Source organism: Cryptomeria japonica, chromosome 1 (assembly GCF_030272615.1).
Source record: "Cryptomeria japonica chromosome 1, Sugi_1.0, whole genome shotgun sequence".
NCBI lineage: Eukaryota > Viridiplantae > Streptophyta > Pinopsida > Cupressales > Cupressaceae > Cryptomeria > Cryptomeria japonica.
Window position 1 is genome coordinate 502,256,478 of NC_081405.1, and position 26,729 is coordinate 502,283,206.

Here is a 26,729-nt window from a genome sequence, read left to right on the forward strand (position 1 = left end):
ACAGTTCATTGAGAACCAATGGTCAGGGGAAGACACTGCATATCCACTCCCTGGATGGGAGTCGCATTATTCGGGGAGGGATCCTCTTTCTTTTTGTTTCCAGAGTTTTTATTTTTTGATCCCGTAGGTCTTCCCCATCTTTTCGAAATGGGGAATTCTTCCATACCTTCATTCTCATAATCCAACTCAAGCATCATCAGTTTGTCTTCCTCCATGGGCTGCTTGATGTTACAAGAGACCATAGTGGGATTACAAGCGGGAATAACTTCAATGGTACAGTTATCATCGATTTCCTTAAGAGTTTTATGTGAGGTTAGGGCTTTAGGAGTAATACAAGTTTTGTCAGTAAGATCACAATTTAGTGGGAAATCCGAGATGGAGCTGTTCGAGATGGGAGGGGCTTGCGGATTCAATACATCCTTCTTTCTATCCGTTTTCCTACGCCTTTTCTTGGTAGTAGTTAAGAAACCATCCGAGATACCCGCAGAGGCATCAGGGCATTGTGTGGGCAGAGGGGAAACGGTATTGGTGATCTGAGGAGGGGCAGAGACTGAAGACAGAGGAGTGCAATGAGGGTTGAGGTGAGCATTTTGGGTAGATGGCTGGACAGGTTGAGAGGCGGAAGTATTGTTACTGGGAGGGATTTGGGGAGGGTTATCTCTAGTGGTTTTATCAGAAGGAGTATCCAGTTTCCTTTGGATAATTGGACAGTCTCTTCGTCTGTGTCCTTCTCTATGGCACAAAAAACAGGCATTTAATCTGCCTAGGATTTCGATAGGACATGTAATCTTTTCTTCAGCAATGTCAATATTTAGGGTTTTCGGGATATCTGTTCCAGGCTTGAGTGCTATGAGGATGCGGGCATCTAAATGGGGTACCAATCTAACTGTATCATCCATTCGGATGACCCTACCCAAGGGTTCCAATAATTGTGGTAGAAATCGTCATAGGTAGGGAGGGACATGTTTAACCAGAATCCACCTAGGGGCGGAGAGAGCTATAACTTCATCGTGTATGGCTTCTGGTGACCATGCCAGAGCGCGGAATGAAGTGGAGCCAACATTCCAGTATTGTTTTTTAACAACTTCGGCCTGTGCTTCCTGCGAGACAAAGAAAATAACATATAGGCCCCTCTGTATTTGTCTGCAAAAAGATATGTGGAAACCTAGTTTCAAACTCCAATAATTGTGAAACCAGTCGTCAAGAAACTTGCGTGGAGGGCACTTATCCAGTTCGACAGCAGAGAAAAAAATAGCATAATTCCTAAGTCTATTTTTTTCATTCAATATTTCAACCAGCATTTCAGGATTTGGCAAAACAGAGAAAGGGTTATCAGCAACCCCAGGGCCCTTACTGGTGTTGGAGGCTCCATAGGAGGCGGGGCAGAGGAACCTAGCACTAACATCCACCGCAAAGCCTGCGTTCGAAACCGCTTCCGAAAATGTTTTGGGTCTGGTAGGAATAGCAGTGACTGGTTTGGGTGGGATGGGCAAGGTAGTATTATTGCCATCAGACGGGCATTCAAGTCCGCTCGCATGCGAGGAGGGTACGGGATTGGGAGGGAGGCCGAAGCCAGGACTTACATTTAATTCCATGCTATCTAATGCTTTTAATGGAGAGAACACACCTGGATGTCTGTCATTGCCGGGAGTCGCCGACGATCCTCCACCATCGCTCACCACCGTGGACGGAAAGAGCAGGATCCCTTCGAATATTCGGAGATTTCAAACTTGCAGCTTCGTCAGCGAAAAAGCAGACCAATTATTTTTCTATTTATTTTAATAAAAATCATATTATAATATATATAATACTTAATTGATGATTTTAAGATATATGTATTATATAGAAATTTTAATAAAATAATTTTTAAATTTTTACATACATATAAATAGGTAAATAATAGTTTATTTTTAATTTGAGTTATATGTTTACATTTTTTAATTTTTATTATTAATCTTTAATGTTTTAATTTATATTGTTTTAAGTTTTACTCCTTTAACTTCTTTTAAAATTTTATTTTTATTGTTTATGTTTTTATGTTTTATTTATTTTTTCTTTTTAATGTTTTATTTTAATAATAAGTTCTATATTTAATTTTTTTATTTTTATTTATTTTAATATAATTGTATTATAATATATAATTATGTGATTTCAACATATATGTAAATTTTAAAAGTATTATTTTTTAACTTTTTAAAATACATTAGGTAAATAACAATTTAATTTTTTAATTATATATTTCTTTTTTTAATAATAAATTTAATTTAAAAATAAAAGTAAAAAAGTTGTAATTAAGTAAAAATATGTGTAACTAATATAAAAATTTAACACATATATTAAAAAAATTATTAATATAACTTAAAAATAAAAGTAAAATATAATTAAAAAGAAGCTTTTAAAAATATGTGTAACTTAATTAAATATTTTTAATTAACTTAGTTACTTAGTTCCTTTTATTTTTAGTTTAGTAAATTTTTGATATTTCTTAACTTAAATACGTGTAACTTAGTCACTTAAATATTTTTAACTTTTTTTTTTTGAAAAGAAGGGGATAAAATTTATTCAATCCAAATCGAGATACAAGGCAGAAGCCAAAGGCTCAGTAAAAAGGAGAACAAGCAACAAACCAAACAACAACACTACATAGTCCTGTCTTCCAATAAAGCTCTCTCCAAAATCCCTCGATAATCAGAAGGTAACTCACCCCTACGACTGATATCCCAACCATCCCCTTTCTCTGAGGCCCACTTCGCCAAGCAGTCAGCCACGGTATTCCATTCTCTAGGGATGTGATAGAAAGAGACAGATTCCAAGGAGCTACATACACTTAAAATCTGTCTGACCATCAAAGCTAAATGCCAGCTAACACCATCCAACCTCTGGTTGTTCAACATATCCACAACAATCTGAGAGTCAGACTCACAGATAATCCTCCTCCAGCCAAGAGAGCAACCCCGCTCAACAGCAGTCTTAATAGCCAGGGCCTCCATCAGGTTATTAGAGTAAAGCCCTTTGTAGACAGAGAAGCAAAAAACAACATCACCATCTTTACTTCTACCAATGCCCCCAATACCAGCATGCCCAGGATTCCCCCGAGAAGATCCATCCGTATTAATCTTCAGGACCCCATCAGGAGGAGGTGCCCATCTCCCATCACGACAGACCCGTTTCTTGACACGATGGGTCATAATATTAGCAGAGCAACCCCTACTATTAGCACCCAAGCTCAGATCTCGCACAACCACAACATCCCCAGGATCAATGCTTACGGACATATCACATTTAGCATGAATAGTCTCCTGAAGCCTATTGATAATCTTTGTCCACAGTTGACCGCTATCCAATCTGGAATCACAAAAAACTCTACGGTTCCTTTCCAGCCAAAGGTTCCAAAGGATGAAACTAGGCCCAATGAACCAGACCACCTGAAGAAAAGGAGTCTTCGCAGGAGGCCTGCCCAGACTCTCCCAAAACTCAATAAGGGAGGAAGCATGAATGCAACCATGATGCCAAGCCTCCCACCATCTGTGCCAAATCTCATGAGAGTAGGGGCAGTGGAAGAACAAGTGGGAAGAGCATTCTTCACTGCTCAAACAAAGAACACAAATGGAAGGTCCCTGAAACCCCCTTTTACGAAAATTCTCCCAAGTGAGACATTTCCTCTGGGCAACCAACCATAAAAAGAAGTTACACTTGGGCCAAGAAAAGTTGTTCCAGACCTTTCTCCACCAAGGCACCTCAGCAGGACCATGTAAATTCCTATCAAGCACAGCATAGCCTTGAGCAACAGTATAATTACCTTTTGGGCTAGGACTCCAAGCCAATTTGTCCCTCTCCTTCAGAGAGCTGCATAGCCTACCTTCCAAGACCTTACACAAAGCTGCCCGATCCTCCTCAGAACCGCCCACAGGCCACTCTTGCGGATCCTTCCAGCAAGACACCTCCAGATGACCAATACACTTAACAGTTTTAAAATGCTCCACCTTAATCCACCCAGCATCAGAGAACATCTGGCAAAGAGGCAGAAGCTGAGGGAAACTAGATAGGATGGGAGGGTGACCATCCCAAGAGTCCAACCAAAAAAGAGCATCAGATCCATTATTACAGATCCAGAAGAGACCATTCCTAACAAGCTGAGCTCCCTTCTTAAGAATATCCCATATGCAAGAACCTTTGCCCAACAGAGCAATCCGCGGCACTTCCTGACTCTCAACCCCAGGAACATACTTGAAAGAAAGAATCTTGGCCCACTCCTGATCCTAGTTGTTGCACCATCTCCAGTACAGCTTAGCCGCCAAAGCCGAAACCATAAGAGCCACAGACCTAAGGCCAAGGCCCCCAGCATGCTTCAGCCTACAGACAGACTCCCACTTGACTAAACTCCACTTCGAAGAAAGAAGGTTTCCCGACCAAAGGAATTGCCGGGAAAAAGCATCAAACTCCCTCATAAAGGAGGCAGGAGGAATCTGCACACAACACCTATAAATAGGGAGAGCCTGCACCACAGTTTTAAGGAGAAGCACTCTACCAGCAGAAGAGAGCCATCTGTAAGTCCAATGACTAACCTTACTCCGGAACTTATCCAAAATCCCCTGCCAAAAATCTCTCCGTTGGGGTCCCAAAGCCAAAGGAATCCCTAGGTACATCAGGGGAAGAGATCCAATTTGGAATCTAAGAATCCTAGCAATCCTGTACTGAATGAGACGAGGAGTATTAAAGAAATAAATGGAAGATTTATCATCATTAATACTCTGACCAGCAGCTTTCAAGTAGATGTCTAAAGTTCTCCTGAAATTCACTGCCTCACTAACTCTAGCCAAGCCCATCAATGCAGTATCATCCACAAATTGAAGGTGAGAACAGGGAGGGAGATCATTGTTCCAGCTACAGCCGTGAATACGACCCTGTCGCACCTGAGATTTAATAAATCTACCAAGACCTTCTGCCATGATAATGAAAAGATAAGGGGAAAGAGGGTCCCCTTGCCGGAGTCCCCGAGAAGCACTAAACCAATCTGAAGATTCCCCATTAATGAGAATGGAGAAGGAGGATGAGGTAACACAACTGAGAACCCAACTCACCCATTCCTCTTTAAAGCCAAAGGCCAAGAAGATATTCTGAAGGAACTCCCAGCTCACCCAATCATAAGCTTTAGCCATGTCAAGCTTAATGAACATCGCCCTCTCCTTACAGGAAGCCATAGAGTGAATAACCTCCGTAGCAATCACGACACCATCCAAGATTTGTCTCCCTTCCACATAACCTCCCTGCTCAGCAGAAATCAAAGCACCAAGGAGAGGTTTGAGTCTCTCAGCAATCAATTTGGTGATGATCTTGTAGACAACATTGCATAAAGCAATAGGCCTGAATTGATCCATCCGATTAGCCCCCTCCTTCTTAGGTATGAGAGCTAGAAAAGTAGAATTCAAAGACTTAAGCATTTGTTTGTTCCTAAGGGATTCCTGAACCACCTCAAGGAGATCAAACTTTATTATTTCCCAAAATTCCTGGAAGAACTTAATCGGAAATCCATCTGGGCCAGGAGCTTTGCCTTTTTTCATACTAAACACAACCTTCTCCAATTCAAGCATCAGTATTGGACCCAAAAGAGCCCCATTCATCTCATCTGAGACCAAGCAAGGAATAGAATCCAAGATAGCCCTCTCCTCGGATCTAGCAGCAATATTCTCCCTAGTAAAAAGATTAGAAAAATAGTTGACAGCTTCCCTCGAAATTTTACCACAGGATGAGAGTTGTGTCCCATCACTCGAGACAAGCATGGAAAAGGAGCTCCCTTGCCTACGGGCCTTGACCGAGTTATGGAAGAAAGATGTGTTCCTGTCCCCCTCCTGAAGCCAATCAATACGAGATTTTTGCTTCCAGAAAATCTCCTCCCGAAGCTCCCACTCTTCTAAGCCCTTAAGGGCCAAGGACTCAGCATTCAAAAGGTCAGAGGACAGCCCATGGTCTCGAATCTGACGAGTGACACTATCCAGCGTGGACTGAGTAGCAAGTTTCTGAGCATGCAGATTCCCAAAACATTGTTTATTCCACCTCTTAAGCCTATATTTCACATGTTGGAGCCGTTTGCTAAAAGTGTACATGGCCCTCCCATGAGCAGGAAGCCCTTCGTACCACCAATCCAGCACCAGATCCCAAAGAGAGTGATCCCGTAACCACATCAATTGAAATTTGAAGGACGGATTTGTGGTGACCCCATAAGAGGAGACACAAAGTTTGATAGGCCAGTGATCAGATCCCCTCCAATCTAGGATATCAGAACTGGTAGTCCACCTGCTACTCATCCAATAATAGGAAACCAGAAATCTATCAAGTCGTTCTGAGATAGCCTCATCACCACATCGCCTATTATTCCAAGTAAAAACTCCATTGATTGGCTTCACGTCAACAAGGTTAAGGAGACCAATATTATCTCTGAGCAAAAGAGAGGAAGGATCAAGCCTGGCTAACCCTCCTCGTTTTTCATCCATACTAATAATAGCATTAAAGTCACCAGCCAAAATCCATGGGAGAAACGGGTCCAGAGAACGGACAAAATTGATATGATCCCAAAGGTGTGTCTTACTTGGAAGATCAGTAGGAGCATAAATATTGGAGAAAAGACATCTTTCGCCAGTTTCAAAAATGGAGGCAACCATAGAGATAGAAGACCGACTAGAGACCCACCATAAGGGGGAGATTTTCCTTGGGTTCCAAAAGCAAGCCACCCCCCCAGAACTGCCCAACGCCCCCACCCCCTGCCAATAGCCTTGGGGCCAGATACGCAGAGCACAATTATTCAAACCATCCACTGAAAGCTTGGTTTCCTGAATGAATACCACATCCGGAGCCTGAGACTCGATTAATCTGCGAACAACCTTTTGTCTGGGGATGTTGTTCAACCCCCTTACATTCCAAGATAAGACTATCATTTAGGGGGGTGGGAGAAGTGGGAATCAATGGGTTTCACAGACCCAGACTCAACCAAAGTATCCCCCATAATCTTGACCTTCTCTTGATCAGTCTTCCTTCCACTCCTTGACTGCTTATCTAGAGGCCCCTTTTTAAAATGTTTTTGATGCAAGCCTAAGGCAGGAGGAGCCTTAGCACCCTTCACAGGATACGCAGATGCCTTCAAAGCTTCCGGACAAGGAGCCAAGCTAGCATTACCCACCATAATCTGTGACTCCTGGAGGCCACCAATATTCTGAACATGAGAGAGCAAGTCCAAAGCCGGTTGACAAACCTGTTGAACCCCTGACGATAGAATCGGCTCCTCCTTCCTTGCAACCACCTCTTGATTCTCTACTTGACCCTTAACCCCAGAAGAAAGCTCAGTTGGAATACCATCTTCTTGGACTACGCTATCCAGAACCTCAAACATGTTAAATGTGTCATCATTCTGTCTATCCATCCAAGGTCTCTTCTTGCCTTTGCCTTTATTACGGGATTTAACTGGGGTAAATCCCTCCTTATCAACAGGTCCATCAGACACTGGGGCTTTCCCCTTGTTCAACCTAGGAGGTTCAGAGGCAGGCAAGGGGGAAGAATTCAATCTGGGGCATCTGCGATGAAGATGACCATATTCATGGCAAATTCTGCATCTGAATGGGAGGGTTTCATAAACTAGCTGCTGAATCCAGGAGGAAGAACCCATGCAAATTTCCATAGAGTCTGGTAGTGGATTATTCAAATCAACTTCAACACAAATGCAAGCAAAGGAGATTACCTTACGATCTTGAGTCTGTGAAGCCGATCCAACAGGTTTCCCAAGAAGTAAAGAGATTGAGTGGAGGATATCTTCCCTCCAAAATTCCAACGGAAGCCTCGGCAAACGAACCCACACAGGCACCCGCGACGGGATCTCTTCCGTAGAGTTGAAGCCCATATGCCAAGGCTTGATGAAGAGCCCAACTTGGTTAAAGAAATAAGGGCCACCCTCAAAAGCCCTATTCCTGTCTGCTATGCTTGAAAAAATAACCAGGAAGTAGTTATTAGCCGCTAAAAGAATCTCCATATCTCCTTCAGGGTTCCAAACCCAACGTGCCCAGGACTCCAACACAGGAAGAGAGAGACGAAGGCCCAAAAATTTGCATATAAGAGCATGCTTGCCCCAGTAGTCAACATCTTCTAAAACCTGCTCAGGTTGAATAACCAAAACTGGTCTATCTTCCGATCTCTCCAAACATCCATTAACTTTTTTAATTCAAAAAGACCCTTTTGACGAGGAGGTACCCTCCCCAGAAGGGGGAAACTCAGTCCGATCCTTGTTACTGGCATGCATCAAAGAGGATGGATCTACCATCTCCAAATCTAGGGAAGAAGCAAGGCCCTGATTCTCCATGGAAAAAAGAGCCCACGTACCAAACAAAATAAGGAAAGAGGCAAGGCAGTCGGCCCAAATGCCCAAACGACCTTGAGCCCCCCGTCCAAGAGACCCACGCACCAGACGGCGGCCAGAAAAAATGCCCAGCCGCAGAAAAGAGGAGATTAAACCCCTGTCCAAACCCCTCCAGACCCCTACGAACCCAGAAAACCCCCCCCACGAGCAGAACACAGCCACCGGCGCGCACAGAATGCAGGGAAAACAAGCTAGGGCACGCGGGCCCTAGCTCGCACCAGAGCTCCGCGAAACGCCATCCCACTTAAATATTTTTAACTAAGTAACTTAGTTACTTTTAGTTTATTTTTTAATTTTTTTTTAACTTAAATATGTGTAACTAATCATTAATTTTAACTTACATATGTTAAAATCACTTAATTAGTTATATATTATGGATGTTAAAATTTTACATTACTTACACATATTTTTATTTTTTTTTAATATATATGTAAAATTTGTATATTTTGTATATTAGTTACATAGACTTAATTACACATATTTTTGATATTTTTTATTTTTTCTTTTATTTTTAAATGAAAAAATATCAAAAATATGTGTAAGTTAATATTTTTATCTTAAATATTTTTAACTAAGTAACTTAGTTACTTTTATTTTTACTTTTAGTAAATGTTTTTGATATTTTTTAACTTAAATATGTGTAACTTAATTACTTTACTATAATATTTTTAACTAAGAAATTTAGTTAATTACTTTTATTTTTAGTTTTAGTAAATTTGATAATGTTTTTTAACTTAAATATGTATAACTCAATTAAAAATAAACTATTATTTACCTATTTATATGTATGTAAAAAATTAAAAAATAATATTATTAAAATTTCTATATAATACATATATCTTAAAATCATCAATTATGTATTATATATATTATAATATGATTTTTATTAAAATAAATAGAAATAATATAAAAAAAAACATAACTTATTATTAAAAATCTAAATATATAATCAACTATTAATTTATTATATTACTAATTGTAACTTTTAAATATATATATATATATATATATATATATATATATAATAAATTAAAAACATATTAAAATATATGGAAGCGGCAGGACAATATGAATTTTGGGGGCGGAGCTTCTGACGGGACAGGTTGATTGGATAGTGGCGTCATGGCATGGGGGCATGGAGAAAGGAAGGCATGGCATGGGGGCCATTTTGTCCCCTACGTAGCCATTGCCGTATTCACATCACATCCATAAAAAATGGAAATCATTTTCCATTTTCCTTTAAAACAATGATTAAACTTTTTAGCCTCTTCACCATTATTTCATTCATATCATGATCATATGAATGAAATAATGGTGATCATGATGTTTTACCTTAACCCCTTTAAATAGTCTTATTTTAGGAATATGTTTTACATATCATGATCATGATGCCAAAAAAATGGACCTAAGAGAGATCTTTAATTAATTACTTAAAAACTTGAACTTGTGACCTCTCTTTCAAGAGCACAAGTTCTTCACCGCTAGGCCAACTCAGGTTGTACAACAATATAACAAATGTTAACATGCATTTTTCCCCACTATAAAAGAAAATGACAAAATTCAAAACTTTGATTCTACCTCTTTACCAAAAACTAACATACACGTTGAATACATTTTTATTTTTTTTATTATAATATTTATTTAGTTTTCATGTATAATTTGATTTTTTATTTATTATTAACTTTAAACAAGGCAGTTCTATTCAAGTCCCACCCACTTAGTTTTACATTTATTTATCAATGTAATACATTTATTATTTATAATAATTGTTTAAATTACTATTTTTAAATATTATTTTTTATATATAATTTAGTTAAAAAACTAACATACATGTTGAATACTTTTTAATTTTTTTTTATTATAATGTTTATTTACTTTTCATGTATAATTTAATTTTTATATAATTTTTTTATATTATATATCAAGAGACCAAAAAGATGGTTATACAGATGAGTTCAGGGGAGGCAGGGCCTCAACAGTGAAACCAAAAAGAACTAGATGAGTGTCATATACAATGCACTAAAAGAAAACTCCAAAATAAAGTTGTGCTTGCTGCCATAAGGAACTAGAGGAGGATTTCATCCTGGTCTTTCAGCCATGTGGTCCACCCCTGTGGTCCTTCCATCCAGACCACCTTCTTCCTTTCCATGATTTGTATGCACATGTCAACCCTGTTGAAAGGGGGAGCTCTGGTATCTTGAAGTTCTTTAATCAGTTTCTTAACTGCACTCTCAAAGGCGGTTTGATTTTTTGTGATCCTTGCCCATTCATACCCATCTTGCATCTTGTATATAAACATGGTGGCTCAACCTTCTTTGAGGAACCGCAGGAGTTTTTTTCGTTCAACATTCATTAGGAAGCAAACCTGCACAACAATTTTATAGTGTGTGAGATTTTTTAAAAAATCAGTAAGTTCCCTAGCGTTACCTTGGAACTTCTCCTCATTTTTGAGTTTCCAAATAAACCAGAGGATAAAAGAAGACAATATTTACCAAATTAAGTTAGCATCCTTTTTAAGATTATGGACGAAACCAGTAACTATATCATAAGTGAAGACATGCTCAGTAATGGATATTCCAAACATTAACTAGATCTCCCTAGCAAAAGGGAAGTCAAGGAAGATGTGTCGAGTGGACTCAGGTTTATTGCAAACAGAACAAAGATCATATGCAACTACATTATTCCTAATAGGCAATCTATCTACTAAGAGTTACCATCTGAAACACTTGATCTTAGAGGGGATGGGGGATTTCCAAAGGTTCTCAAAGGTTTTATACCAGGCGGTGGGGCTGTGGTGGACATACCATAGGGTGTTGACATGGTCGATCACAGAGGTGTCTTGGTTAAGCAAGTTGTAGATAACTTTGGACTTAATTTTTGGGAGGGGGGAGCCATCCTTCCAAAGGAATGAGAGGTACCTGTGGATGTCAACATGAGTGTTCTTAGGGAGAGTGAGGGTGTTACAGGCATTCCTAATCATATTGTAGGTCCGCTTATGTGAAGCAGGGAGATTAAATTTACTACTAAGTTCCTCCCAGGTGATGAGGTTGTCATTTTCCAGGATATCTATAAGATACTTGATCCCCTTGTTATGCCAAAATCTAGCAGAATAGCCTTGGGTTAAGACCAGTGGCTTAGAATTATGGTGGAGGTTCCACCATATCGACCTTTCACCATGTATAGTGTTATCAAAGTCAAAGCTAGAGTTGCAAATATGTCTACGCACATGCTTCCAGGCTTTCCAGATGGACTTAAAGACCCAGGTGCCTTGGATAGACACCAAGAAACTTCCAGCAAGTAGATCACTAAGTGGGAGGGCTTTCCATGATTTGGTAGCCTTGGGGAATCCATTTTGAATGTTGTTTCTGATAAGAATTTTCCAAGGTTCTTGCCCATCTAGTGCATGAAATATCCATTTGGTGGCAAGGGAGATTCCTTGCAACTTAAGATCCTTAAGACCCAAACCTCCAATTTTTTTGTCTAAGTGGCACCAGACCCATTTCACTGCATGTGCCTTTCATTTGCCCTTACCATCAGACCAAAGGAAACCTCTGATAGCCTTTTGAATTTCATAAATTTGATAATTGTTGAACATCCAAATTGAATAGTAGTAGATACTGTATGAGGAGAGGATTTTTTGACATACTTGAACCCTACCTGCTAGGGAGAGGATCCTATTATCCCACTTGTTGAGCTTCTTATCAATTTTCCCCTTAACCCAGGTCTACATGTCTCGAAGATAGGGAGAAATAGAAAAGGGGATACTGAGATACTTGACAATCATGTTGGGTCCTCCCCATGAGTACCCGTCTTGCTGAAGCTAGTTTGGAGGTTCATCCTTCTAGCCAAGTAAAATAGATTTGGAGCTGGAGATCCTAGTTCCAGAGGCTTTACCAAAGGTGTCAATTTTTAGGTTGAGGGAATCGATGTTTTGCCTAGAGAGCTCCAGGAAAACAGAGGTATCATCAGCAAATTGGATATTTAGCAATTCAGAGTCATCCAACAACACGATGCCATGGACTCTAGGAGATAGAGTATCATCTCTAAGGAGATAAAAGAGGGCATCTGAGGCAATAACAAATAGAGCAGGGGCAAGAGGGCAGCCCTGCCTTATGGATCTAGAGAGAGGAATAGGTTGGGATGGGGTTCCATTAACTTCAATCATGGCAGAAGCATCTTTGAGGAGAATTTGGACATAGTCACATAACTCGTTAGGGAAGCCAAAAGCTCGGAGCATCATGAGGATGAAATCCCACTCGACTCTGTCATAGGCTTTTTCAAAGTCCACAAGGAACATGGCAGCGTCTTGGTCAGAGGTTCTGGCCCATTCCATGGATTCCCAACTAGTGACAAGGTTTTCTAATATGTATTTGCCTTTAATGAATCCAGTTTGGGTAGAGCAAATAAATTTTGGAAGAATCTTTTCAAGGTGGGTAGCTAAGGCTTTGGCAAGGATTTTGTAGGAGACATTGAGAAGGGTGATTGGCCTCCAATTTTTAATGAGCGCTTTTTCTCATTCTTTAGGGATGAGTTTAACAATACCTTTATTAATGAATTCCCCCAGGGTTCCATTGTCAAGAGATTCATTGTATATGTCATAGAGGTCATGCATGACCCATTCAAGATTGGTTTTGTAGAATTCCACAAGGAGACCATCAGGGCCTGGGGCCTTATTATCCTTGAGGGCTTTAATGGCATTAGTAATTTCTTGTATAGAGATCCTGGCTTTGAGGAGGAGAGCATCATATTCAGAGATTCTTTTAGGGATGATGGTACTGCATTTGTGTTGAGCCTCTTTCGAGGCCTCATTATCTTCTGAGCTAAAGAGAGTTCCATAGAACATTTCGAAGGCCTCTTTGTTATCATTGAGATCCAGGAGTTCCTTGTTGTCTACAGTTATTCTATCAATTTTTTCTCTGTTTTGTTTCTTCTTAAGGAGGTTAAAGAAGATTTTGGAGCCTTTAGCTCCAAATTGGAGCCAGTGGTTGCGAGCTCTAATGAAGGTCCCTTGATTTTGACCTACTGGTGCTTTCTGAGGATATCTCTGGCTTTAGAAACATGCTTGGCTAAGGTAGGGGAGAGGGGGTTGGTTTGAATATCTTGCTCTAGGGAATGGAGGCAATGGGTGAGAGTTTTTTTCATGGCTTTAGAGTCCTTGGCTTTCTTTTGGCCAATGGTTTGGAGTACTTTTTGCCAGGAGGAGACATTCCTTGTCCACCTGAGAGTGCAGGATTGGGGAGGCTGAGGCTAAAGGTTGAAGAACCTGACTACCTTAAGGGCACCTAGAACATCTTGGTCTTTGAGGAGGGAGGTGTTGAGAATAAATTTCTTGCTATGGGAGCCGCTGATGGGGATAGCGTTTCTAGTGTTAATGACCGCAAGGATAGGGAAATGGTCAAAAAGGGTAACTGGCAGGACAACAACTGCACTCCCCAAGTGGTTAGGGGAGAAGGAGAAGAAGTCATTGTTAACATAAAATCTGTCCAGTCTGGAATAAATACGATTGGGACCTTGTTGAAAGTTGCACCAAGTGTACCATAGGTTAGAAGCAGCAGTTTTAGTGCCCTCGAGGGGGTCAAATAACTGGATTTTTTATTTAAGTTTGTCCCAGTGAGGTTTTTCTGCATTTTTCCATTCAAAAGGAAGTCCCCTAGCCTTGTCATCTTGATGCTCAGTCATATTGAAATCTCCAGCCACTATCCAGGGGATACTTGGGAGGAAGTCAGCTTGATCTAAAGGGACACTCTTTCCTTGTAGTCATTAGGTGCATATATAGAACAAACGCCAAAGCTGGAACCCCTAATATCTAGGGTAGCCTAGGCTGCTCTGTTGCATGGGGAGATCCCTTTATCCCTAATGTTGCTTGCCCACTTAGGGGAGATAAGAAGGCCAACTCCTCCCTTTCCTTTCGGGTGGTTGGTGCAGATTTTGATTGCATCTCTCCAGATAAAGTCAAGTGATGTGTCAAGATGGAAACCCATGGATTTAAGAATCTATGTTCTTGTGGTGGCTCAGAGAACTTTTGATGACAAACTTCCTATCAGGTGACTCAAGGCCTCTAATATTCCAAGAGATGTATTTCATTAGAGAGGAGGGTTAAGAGGTTCAACTAGGGAGACCGCAAGGATCTCCAAATTTATTTTTATTCAAGGCCTACCTTTCTTTTTAGTCAAGGAGGATCCTTTCATAAGGTCGTCCTCATCTTCACTAACTTTAGATGGTTCATTCCTAGTAGCTGCAATTCCTCCTATGTTGGACCCAGATATCTAGGAGTCTGGAAAGCCAAGGAGCACTGTGCTAGACCTAATTTCTTCAAGACCCTTATTGGTGTAGATTACTTCAATAACATGATTATCTTCTAACTCTTTGAGCATAGAGGCTATCAAAGGGTTGGTGATGTTAACTTCAGGGGTAAGCCCTGCAGGTGATGAGGAGTCCAAATTCTTGGGGGTTTAGATCTAATCATCACACATGCAGAGTTATCACTGGTGCTTGCAACATCGGCACTTCGACTAGGGTTCTCAATTTTTTTAACCATTTTTTTTACAATAAAGTTCGTCGAGGTTCGAGCGGGAGTGGGTGAGCTATAATTTGTAGGGAGGGGGTAATCGCAGATGCTCATTCCTTGGCTGATAGTTGGGATATTAGGATGGTTTTGATTTGGGGCATTCAGGTTGCTAATTTTCCTCCTATGCTTCCTAGAAGTGACCAACTGAAAACAGTCAGAGGGTGATTCTGAAGGACCAATTGTTGGGTTAGAGGCCAGACCGAGTTGGTCTGAGACAAGGGGTGTGTGATCAATGTGCATGGGTTTTAATTCTGAAGAAATGGTGACAGGAATAGCAGCTTCTTCGTTAACAGGGAGCGAGGTGGATGAGTATTGAAAAATATTGGTTCTAGGGTTTGTGGAAGCATCAGTTGAGTTAATGTTGGGTTTATGAATTCTGTGATTAATGATTGGGAAATTTTTTCGAAGATGCCCTTCTTTTTTGCAGAGAAAGCATGCATTTAATCCTTTAAGCATTTTAATAAGGCAAACAAAGGTTTCTTCATTGACGTTTAGGGTTAAATATGGTGGGATATCAATCCCTGGCTTAATCGACACAAGCATTCTGGCATCCAGGTTAGGGACAAGGCAGGTTGTTTCATCAATACAAATCCTTGAGGATGACCCACCTAGGGGAGGATAGTGCAAGAACCTCATCACCAACTGCCTCTGGAGACCAAGCTAGGGCACAGAAGGAAGTATTCCCCACTGTCCAGTATTGACGCTTTAGTGCCTCCCTTTGAGCCTCGTGAGAATTGAAAAAAATAAGGTAGAGACCCTTTTGAATTTGTTTGCAAAATGATATTTTAAGCCCTAATTTTAAATTCCAGAGGTTATGAAACCAGTCATCTAAAAATTTCCTAGGTGGACATTTCTCAACATCAACACATGTAAAGAAAATGGCCGTATTACTTAACCTAGTCTTTTTCGAGGCAATTTCATTCAACATTTCCAAATTGGGCGAAATGCAGAAGGAACCCGAGATAGTGCTAGGGCACTTACCTTCCTCACCGGATCATTCTTTTCTAGGAGCCTTAGAAAATTACGCGTTAGGGTTGACTCCATTTGTAGGCGGGGAGACGGTTTTGGCAAAAGTTTTTTTTGGCGGAGATTTAGCTTGATCTATGGACTTAGGGCTATTAATGACACTGCCATCTGACTCTGGCTCCATAGGAAGCCAAAGGTTAAGCCGCACGAGTGACCAGGTAGGTGGGGGGAGTTGCAAATTAAATGAAGTGCAGAATTAAATTTGCAAACAGAAGGAAAGAAAAAATGGAAAAACAAAGCAGTGGATAGGAATTTCAAACCAGGTGGAGGAGAATTAACCCCTCCACAGAGATGCCGAGGTGTCCACGTCACCATGGTTTCCTCGACCAACTCGCAGACAGGTTTGCAGACCTCTTTCTCCCTCCAAGTTTTAACTTTTTCAATACTTCCCTGGTGAGTGAGTCTGTCAATAGTTGTCCTTTGTTCCACGCCGGAAATGTTTAAGTAGACAACATTGCCATTTTCTAATTCATTTGAGATTTCACCTTCCTCTGCGTATGTTGAGCCGGTGGAATGATAAAGAAGAGATGTTGGAGGAAGATTTGACAGAATGGTTAGTGTAGTCACGTTAGTCGTCTAGTTATGCTCAAGATTAGATTGGCGCAGGTGGTTGTGCCTCTCTGGCAATGCAAAAGCATCAGACAAGAGGACTAGAGCCCAAGTTCTGGCTGTGCTAAGATGGGGATTGACAGTGTGCCGCATCTTTGAGTGAATGCCATAAGGAATCAACCACTGCTGCAAACCCTAGCCCTCGTGATGAGCAGCTCTGCATAAACCCTAACCCTTTGGTGTTCGGCTCTGTAAAAACCCTCTAAAGATCAAATCTCTGATCATTCGCAACTGTCGTTCCATAATAGTACATTTTTTTCATTTTTTTATTTTGGAATCAATTTTTATATTTATTATTAACTTTAAAAATTAGTTTTACATTTTATTTATCAATGTAATAAATTTATTATTTATAATCATTGTTTAAATTATTATTTTTTAATATTTAAATTTTGATATATTTAAATTTAGTTAATTTTAATTTTTGAATTTAATTTTTAAATTTATTTTCATAAATTATTTATTAGTTTAATAAAATAATTTTAAATAATTATTGTTACTAATTATTATTTTTTTAATATTATTAAATTTTGATATACTTTAATTTTGAATTTAGATTTAAGTTTGAAATTTATTTTATTGATTTATGTTCTTTTTATGAAATTATAAATAATAATTAAATGTTATTAGAATTGATTTAATCACTTTCTTATTCTCTTCCTTTCTCTTTGTCTCTTCTATTTTGGAAGTAGGTAGACTTTACACCACATTATCTATCCACCGTTATGGATGTCTATTTGATAATATTTAATATTGAGTTAAGACCTTTCCACTTGATTACAATGAAATTTAGTGGCAATGTCAGTTAATTCTTGCAAGTAAGCCTAGATCTCAATTGAACTAGATCGTGTGTTCCACCTAGATAAGTAGCGGATTTCAAATTTCATTTAGATATTTTAGGTCAAGCATTGGAATAAATGGCCTTATCAAGATCAATAACTTAGTCTTTTTCAATAATGATCAAATATGCTTACTTGTGTTCTCATATTAACTATGATTATTTTGCAAGAAGAGTGGTATAGATATAACATCAATAAAAGATATCAATGTCTTGATGAGTAGCAAACAATTAGTGAAAAAAAGTAGGTAAAAAATAATATAGCAAAAAAAATAAATGAATAATGATCCAATTACTTTAGACACAGTAATCATCTTGCACATCTCACCTTAAACATAGACTGTCAATCTATGTCGTCAGTTGATTCGATTAATATAGTGAATGCGATACATTCCAATATAAGAATATTGTGGTAAAAATTTACCATAATTATTATATTAGAAATAATATTTCCCCTTTCTCTTGCATGCTTCATATCTCTTGTTAAGCCGATAGGCTTTTAGTGGGAGAAAGCCGCCGGAAAATTGCAAGACATTCCGGTAGCCACCGGAATGTCTTGTCGGGGGCGTTCTTTCTCTGGTGGGTGCGTGTAAGTTGTTTTCTCCGGTGCGTGCGTGTATCCTCTCTCTGTGTGCGCTCTATTTCCCAATGAATGTTGTCTTTAATGATTTTGTCCTCGAGGCTGTGCACGAATGTCGACGTTCTTTATGTGTGTTGGCAACCCTAAAATGTTGTTTGTTTTGTTGTTGTCGCCGATATTTCGCTCTGCAATTTATGTTCTGCAAATGTTCGCATAGATTGTTGGCTTTTGTTCGAATATTTCGCTCTGCAATTTTCTGTCTAGAAATGTTTGCATAGATTGTTGGGCTTTGTTCGAATATTTCACTCTGCAATTTCTGCTCTGCAAATGTTCGCATAGATTGGTGGGTTTTGTTCGAATATCTTGTCCTATTTTGTGACTATTTTACTGGGCTTCCTTCTGAGCTTGGCACCGTTAATGGTTTGAAGTTGCAAGGTGAGCTTCCATTTTTTTTAAATAGGTTTTCCTTTTGTATTCCATTTTGTTTATAGCCTGTTTATTTTGTGGTTCCGTGTGTTGTCCGCAATATTTCACTCTGCAACTTTTGCTCTGGAGATGTTCGCATAGATTGTTGGGTTTTGTTCAAATATCTCGTTCTGCAATTTTTGCTTTGGAAATGTTCGCATAGATTGTTGGGTTTTGTTCGAATACTTCGCTCTACAATTTTGGCTCTGCAATTATTTGCATAGATTGTGGGGTTTTGTTCTTGTTTTGACTATTTTGCTGGTTACTTTTGGTTCTCATTGTGACTATTTTACTGGGCTTCCTTGTGAGCTTGACACTGTAAATGGTTTGAAGTTGTAAGGTAAGGTTCCATTTTTTAAAAATATATCTTTCTTTTGTATTCCATTTTGTTTATAGTTTGTTTATTTTGTGCTTCCATGTGCTTGCAAGGTTGCTCCTCTGTTTCTGTGCTTAACTGTTTGTGGGCATTGCTCCCTCCAGTTTGGAAGCAATTTCCAAGGTTGTTCTATGAGTTCCAAGTCGTGAAAGGTTTGAATTTGCAAGGTAGATTTTTGTATTATTTGTTTTCTTTTTCTTTTTGTAATGCATTTTACTTATTTTTTCCTTCTGTGTGCTTGCAGAATTGTCGGTTTGTTTATGTTCTTTAATTGTTTGTGGGCGTGGCTACTTGACTTTCACGACGTGCATGCTTTGAATTGGCAACGTAAGTTCCGCCACTTGCAACCGTAATATTTAATTTTTTTTATTGTTGTAAGCCTTATTTTGCTCTACAAATTTTCACATGGGTTTGTATATAGTGGTGCAGTTAGGTTTTGCTCTCGTTGTGCCTGTTTTATTCAGTTCCTTTATGAGGTTTATGCCTTGAATGGTTTGATGTGCTTGTAGGGTTGTTTGTTTGTTTATGTTATTTAACTTTTTGTGGTCATGACTATTGAAATTCCAAGATAAGTTCCCGTTTTATTTAGATTCTTTATGCACCCTTGGAACCCTAAAATCTAATTGGTTTTGTCGTTGCTGGCAATGTTTCGGCCTGCAAATATTCGCATAAGGTTGCATATAGTTGTCGGCTGTGAATGGTTTGAATTCTTAAGGTAAGCATTGATTTTATTAAATTATTTTCCGGTTTTGTAATGCTTTTTTATTATAGTCTGCTTATTTCCTCCTTGGCTCTGCTTGCAGGGATGTTGCTTCGTCTATATTATTTAACTGTTTGTGGCCATGACTACTTTTAGTTTGCTAGGCACTTTCACATTTCTTTGGATATAGTTTTTGACTTAGGTTTTGTTGTCACTTTGAGTGAATGGTTTGAATTTGCAAGGTAAGTTCTAGTTTTGGTTAGATTCTTTTTTGTTTTGTACTGTGTTTTTCTATACTCTGGTTATTTCTCAGTTTGGTGTAGTTGCAAGGTTACTACTTTGTGTCTTTTGTTGTAGGTCAAAAGGGTTTTAGTTTGGTTTTTCTATTTGCAGATATTTATTCATTTAAGTTTATTACTTTGTTTTAATCTTTTCGTTCCCAGTTATGTGCACCAATGTGGACTGTTTTATTGGGCTTGTTTATGAGGTTGTCGGCGTTAATGGTTTTACATTGCCAGGTACTTGTTTATTTTGTTTTTAAAGTTTTCAAAATTTGTAATGCATTATTTGATACCATCCTTATTTTTGGCTATGCTATGCTTGTAGGATTGTTACTTTGGTTGTGTTATTTAAGTGTTTGTGGACATGATTACTTTTAGTCTACATCGTCTCTGTTCACTTTGACAAGTATTTAGGTTTTGACCATTCGGTTACTAAGGAAATTTTGGCTTATGTTAGAAGTGTTTTAGTTTGCTGGTTAGATCTGTAGAATCTAATTTCTTTTGCTGTTGTCAAGAATATTTTCCTGTGGTCCATGCATGTGCTCTGTTTCTCAAACAACGTCGTCTTTAATGATTTTGTTGCCAAGGCTATGCATGATTGTCGACGTTCTTTATGTGTGCAAAGATTAAGAAATTGTTAGAGTACTAATATATCTATATAAATCTATATATATATATGTATATGTATGCATATACACATGTACATATATATATATATATATATATATTTGTCGATACAAGACTACATTGTAGTTTGAATGTAGTCATGTCCACAAACAGTTAAAAAACATAAACAAATATATATATATATATATATATATATATATATATATATATATATATATATATATATATATATATATATATATATATATATATATATATATATATATATATATATATATAGAACACATTGAAGTACTGATATATGTATGTGTGCATACACATATGTACATATATATACATACATGTATGTGTAGGCATCTATACATGTATATCAATACACACATGTACGCATATATATATATATATATGTGTGTGTGTGTGTGTGTGTGTGTGTGTGTGTGTGTGTGTGTGTGTGTGCATAGAGTACTATGTTGTAGTCTGAAAGTAGTCATGCCCACAAATAGTTAAATAACATGAACAAAGTAGCAAGCCTACATGCATAAAGGAATTTTTACAGTGTGAATACTTCTATATATATATATGTATGTTTATACAAATGCAATTATATATATACATCTTCATATATATACACATGATGTACATATATATATCAATTTATCTTACTGAATAAAAGCCTTCGTGTGCACAGAGCAATAAATACTCATAGCTAAAACAAAACCTAAGTCGACAACTAAATCAAAAATTACAAGAAAATTTAGAGAGCAAAATACTTACAATAAGACAACCTTGCAAGCAGACGAAAGGAGAAAATAAGCAGAACATACAAAAAATGCGTTACAAAACAAAAAAGAGTTTAAATAAAACCCAAGCTTACCTTCCAAATTCAAACCATTCATGGCATGAAGCTCACAAACAAACCATATAAAACTGTCATAACCAAGACAAAACCTAACTCCACAACTATATGCAACCTTATGCGAAAATTTACATAGTGAAATATTGTCTACAACAACCACAAACAATTAAACAACATAAAAAAACCTAAACAATATAAACAAACAAACAACCTTGCAAGAACATCAAAGCATTCAAGTCGTGGAGCTCATAAAGGAGCCGAATCAAACACGTTGCTGGTTAGATCCCTAAAATCTAATTTCTTTTGTTGTTGTGAAGAATGTTTTCCTGTGGTCATCTCCATGCATGTGCTCTATTTCTCAAACAACATTGTCTTTAATGATTTTGTCCCCAAGGCTGTGCATGATTGTCGACGTTCTTTATGTGTGCAAAGATTAAGAAATTGTTAGAGTGTATATATATATATATATAGACACACACACACACACACACACACACACACACACACATGTACGTATATATATACATGTGTATATAGGGTTTTATTAATTCTCTGTTTTAATAGCTCCATTGTAAAGTGTGTAAGATTTGTCAATACAAGAGTACACTATAGTTTGAATGTAGTCACGTCCACAAATAGTTAAAAAACATAAACAAACTGTATATATATATATATATATATAACACATTGAAGTACTGATATATGTATATGTGCATACACATATGTACATATATATACATACATGCATGTGTAGGCATCTATACATGTATATCAATATAGACATGTACACATATATATATGCATGTATGTACATATAGACATGTGTGTATGTATATGTACATAGTGTACTCTATGTTGTACTCTGAAAGTAGTCACGTCCACAAATAGTTAAATAACATAAACAAAGCAACAACCCTGCAATCACAAGGAAGGAGAAAATAAATAGGCTATAAACAAAATGCAATACAAAACAAAAACATATTTAAAAAAAAAGGAACCTTACCTTGCAACTTCAAACCATTAACGATGTCAAGCTCACAAGGAAGGCCAATAAAATAGTCACAATGAGAACCAAATGTAACCACCAAAATAGTCACAACGAGAACAAAACCCAACAATCTATGCGAGCATTTCAAGAGTCAAAATTGCAGAGTGAAATATTGGCAACAACAACAAAACAAATTCCATTTTAAGGTTGCAAACACCCATAAAGAACATCGACATTCATGCATAGCCTCAAGGACAAAATAATTAAAGACATCATTAAAGACAACATCACTTGGGAAACAGAGCATAGAACAGTCACAACGAGAACAAAAGCTAATAACCTTATGTGGAAATTTCTAGAGAAAAAAAAGCAGAGCAAAATATTGTTGACATCAACAAAACAAATTAGATTTTAAGGTTGCAACCAGCCATAGAGAACGTCACCTTTCATGTGCAGCCTTTAGATGAAATCATTAAAAATAGCATCGCTTTGCCAACAGAGCCCACACATGGAGATGACCACAAGACAACATTGGTTGACAAAATATTTGGTCAATGTAACACAAATAAGATAACTGACTTTGTGCACATGAAGGCTTTTAATCTACAAGATAAATAACCACTGAGAAATGTTCCATATTTAGAACATTAATATATTGTAATTGATGTCTATAATTCTAATTTTGTGATAACTATAAAATTGAATACTTACGTTACACACTAAAAGCATTCATGCCCATACTTAAATATGTATCCATGTATACATATAGATATATATGCATATATATCAGATGTATATGTATACATCTATGTACACTAATATACACATGTATACCTATATATGTACACATGGATATATATACACCCACTCTAAAATAAATGCAACTAAGCACTTCTCTTGCAAAGTGAAAGCTTTGTAACTTGACTCATTAGAAAATTTACAAAACTTAATGTATTGCCGTAATTATTACAAGTTTTTAGAGTTAGTTAATAGTAAATTCATTATGGTTGACAAAAAAAAATGTGATCTACTTAAAGATTTTCTCTATTATTCTTGTATGTTCATTTTTTGTAGTGATGCATTTCCACTCTGTCATTCAAACAAAAAACAACCACACTAACACTATCAAATTTCAACAATGGATACAAGTTTGAAAGCAACAGAGGACATCAACATTGTAATTGAAAGCATGTTGCAAGAAAGAAACAAGTTAAAGAGTAACCTCAGAAAGATCATTGCCCACTACGAACATAAATCACCAAACCAAACAACAGTCAACCTCTCTACATCTTCTAGTGTTGTAACAACCATAGATAGTATTGAAGTTGCACCTTTCGCAATACCAAGTACTGAACAATTAGTTGATCCAATGGTTCTTTTCACATTGGGAGACAAAGTATTTAAATGGAGTGATAACAACCTTGGATGGGTTGCTTGGGTTGATCCTATGTTGTTGTAATTATTCAATCTTTGAAAAGTTACATTCTTTTTATGGTTGACATTCAAAACAGATAGAGGCATCCCATATTTTCAAAGATCTTTGATCAGATAAACTCATATTTTGTTAATATGCTCTCAAATATATAAATCATTATGTCATATTTAATGTTTTTTGAGCTTATCAACATATGACCAATTATCACTTTCAATGCATGTTTCAATCACATTATGATCAATTCATTACCATTTGAAACAAAAAATAAACTGTAACAATGTTACTCAATGCTCGCTTAATTTTACTCTGCTTCTGCATATATACCTTTGATAAGCTTACATCATGTTGTGATTGTATTCTGATATAAGAACTACAATTCATCATGCTTATAATTTACTTTTAATTCTCAAAAGGTATATATGCACAATGGCATCTTTAGCAGCTACCTCTGAATCCATAGAGCACTCCACTATTGATAATTTGGTAAGCTAAATTATCAAAACTTTTCAATATAGAAAGCTTTTATGCTCTTTTTTTCGACAGTTCATCGGTCTTTTCCATACCATTCTTTTCATTACCACATTCATGCTTTTTTCATAGCATAGTACAAAAGTAGATGCATACTCTATACATAACATAGCTTGATTACATAATTTACTAACACAAGCTTTACATTAACAAGTAAGGAAATATATGAGCTGGTTGCCATTAAAATTAAATCCTCTATATTCATATTATTTTTTGTAGGCAAAAAACCAAGAGTATGTCCCTGCCCTTTTGCAATTCAATCTATCAATGCTGGGGATGACCTTCCTTCAACATTGCTACAAGTTTTATCATTTCAGAAAATGCAGAAAAGCAAAGATGATACTGACAGACATAGATTAGTGTTATCTGATGGCACATACATGCAATTGGCAATCTTGCCTTCTAAATATGATACTTTGGTAGATTCAGATATTCTAAAAATAGGCACAATAGTCTAGTTATCGACCTATACATGCCGATACATATGGAACACAAGGTAGGAAATCAACTATGATTATTAAATACAATATGTTTCATCTTTTTTTAATTTCATTTATGTATAATTAATAGTAATTTAAGAAAAAGTCTTTTTCTTTCACAAGACTATTGTAATACTTAGTCTAGAAGTGAAACAAACTGATTGTCCGTTCTTTGGTAAACCAGAATATCTATTCAAAGAACAACAACTAGAAATTATGTCTGAGGACAGACCATCAACATCTAAATGATCTCTTCAGTTTGCAACTGAATTGCCATCCCCACAAACAACAACTTTTGAAAATATAAGCCCTATCAAAACTTTGAATCCATACCAAAATAAATGGACTATCAAAGGGAGAGTTACTCATAAACGACCTATTAAGGCATATAGCACAGCGACCAAAAATGGCCATGTGTTTAGCTTTGACATTGTTGATTGTGACGGTTCTGAAATTAGAATTACATGTTTTGATGAGATAGCTAAGTTACACTCTAACTGTGTGGACATAGGTTCACATTATATTATTTCAAAAGGATCTGTTAAGGAGGCAAATGCAAGGTACAACAAACTAAACAACCATTTAGAAATCACCTTGTCTGATACATCCATTCTAAAACGTTGCACCAATGAAGAACAACTAGATCGACAAAGTCCTCCTTTCACGCCCATTAATGAATTGTTTCATCTAACAAATAACACCCTGGTTGACATAATTGGTCTTGTTCTATATGTTGGAGATATCATTCCTATACACAGGAAAGATGGCAGTCAAACACAAAAATGTTTGGTGAAAATTAATGATCTATCTGGTTCAACAATTGACATAAATTTATGGGGTCCAATGGTAGAACAAAAGGGCCTCGAATTGAAAAATATGTTGACCAATGATAGTGTGCTTATCCTTGCTTTGCATAATGCTCATGTTGGCTATTTCAATGGGAAGCTTATAAACATAACAACTGCAACAACATTACATATCAACCCAAGTTTTCTAGAAGCAGAGCTTCTAACATTAAGAGGAAAGGACCCTTTGCTTGTTGTACCCTTTGTTGCGAAAACTATCCACATAGATGGCAGATATACTAGAATGACAATTTCTTTAATCCGTGAGCGGATGAGCATCAAACCAGAAACAATTCAGATAACATTGCTAGTTGTTTTGCACTTTGTGAACGTCAATGACCAAAATTTCTATTACGCAACTTGCCTATTGATAGTCAATGGAAGGCCTTACAAGAAAAAATGTACACAACACGCTGATGATTCTTGGTTCTGCTCTAGATGTCAAATGACTATGCAAGACTGTAATTATAGTTACCTCTTGCCTCTAAAGTTGCAAGATGCTACGGGTACTCTATGGGCCACTACATTTGATGAGGGTGGCATTCACTTGCTACACAAAACTGCAAAACAACTCTATGCACTACAAAATGATACAACAACAATAGAGACACCTTCCTCAATGATCAAGACACTACTGTCATGTTACTATTCATTCATAGTGTTGGTTTCTACTAAGACATATAATTCAGAAATGAAGATGAAAGTGATAGTCAATAAAGTTGCTCCTGTTGACTTCAAAGTTGAGTGCCATGCATTACTTCCAGAAATTGGCTGCCTAAGTACAAACACTTAAAATTATAACGCATCTTTTCTAATTATTAAACTTTGCAGTTTACAATACTATTATACTATTAGCTAACTTTCATATTTAATACTTTTACATATACAAACAAGTACGTTTTACAAAGACAAGAGTGCTTCTATAAATATCTATATGGACATTTCTTACATCTACCAATTATCTGTTTGAAATTTTTTCCTCGACATAAGTTATTTTCAGTCATAGTCATTACTTTTAAATGTGTTGACACTATGTTGTTTGCAAATAAAGTATACATATAGGCACGTATATTGTTCTTTTTCTGGTCTTATACCTATTTGTATAACAATACAATACATAACTATAG

The 26,729-nt window shown here is 37.2% G+C and overlaps 2 protein-coding genes across 2 annotated transcripts; one reads left to right on the forward strand and one right to left on the reverse strand.

Annotated features, from left to right (window-relative positions):
* Positions 1-944: 944 nt before the first annotated feature.
* LOC131071152 (uncharacterized) lies at positions 945-13,244 on the reverse strand. Its single transcript, XM_059210668.1, has 6 exons — positions 12,944-13,244; positions 8,303-8,520; positions 6,975-8,137; positions 4,308-6,885; positions 2,705-4,202; positions 945-1,705 (listed from the first exon to the last, which is right to left on the reverse strand). Exons 1-6 carry the CDS (start codon positions 13,242-13,244, stop codon positions 945-947), a joined length of 6,519 nt encoding a protein of 2,172 aa, XP_059066651.1.
* Positions 13,245-13,735: 491 nt separating this feature from the next.
* LOC131857892 (replication protein A 70 kDa DNA-binding subunit A-like) lies at positions 13,736-26,395 on the forward strand. The gene is made up of 6 exons (XM_059210672.1): positions 13,736-13,933; positions 18,301-18,457; positions 18,917-18,986; positions 19,108-19,190; positions 20,007-20,081; positions 25,269-26,395. Exons 1-6 carry the CDS (start codon positions 13,736-13,738, stop codon positions 26,393-26,395), a joined length of 1,710 nt encoding a protein of 569 aa, XP_059066655.1.
* Positions 26,396-26,729: the final 334 nt, after the last annotated feature.

Bases quoted from the DNA above. Each gene is read 5' to 3' on its own strand.
- LOC131071152 (XM_059210668.1), bottom strand. From the start codon at position 13,244: ATGTTCTATGGAACTCTCTTTAGCTCAGAAGATAATGAGGCCTCGAAA. The intron at 8,521-12,943 runs GTATTGTTAAAC...CTGGGTTCGTAG, and splicing joins GGGGGAATTCATTAATAAAG to GGGTCTGGAGGGGTTTGGAC. The intron at 6,886-6,974 runs GTCTGTGAAACC...CAACATCCCCAG, and splicing joins GATACTTTGGTTGAGTCTGG to ACAAAAGGTTGTTCGCAGAT.
- LOC131857892 (XM_059210672.1), top strand. From the start codon at position 13,736: ATGGGAGCCGCTGATGGGGATAGCGTTTCTAGTGTTAATGACCGCAAG. The intron at 18,458-18,916 runs GTGAGCTTCCAT...TGTGCTTGCAAG, and splicing joins TAATGGTTTGAAGTTGCAAG to GTTGCTCCTCTGTTTCTGTG. The intron at 19,191-20,006 runs GTAAGTTCCGCC...TTTCGTTCCCAG, and splicing joins GCATGCTTTGAATTGGCAAC to TTATGTGCACCAATGTGGAC.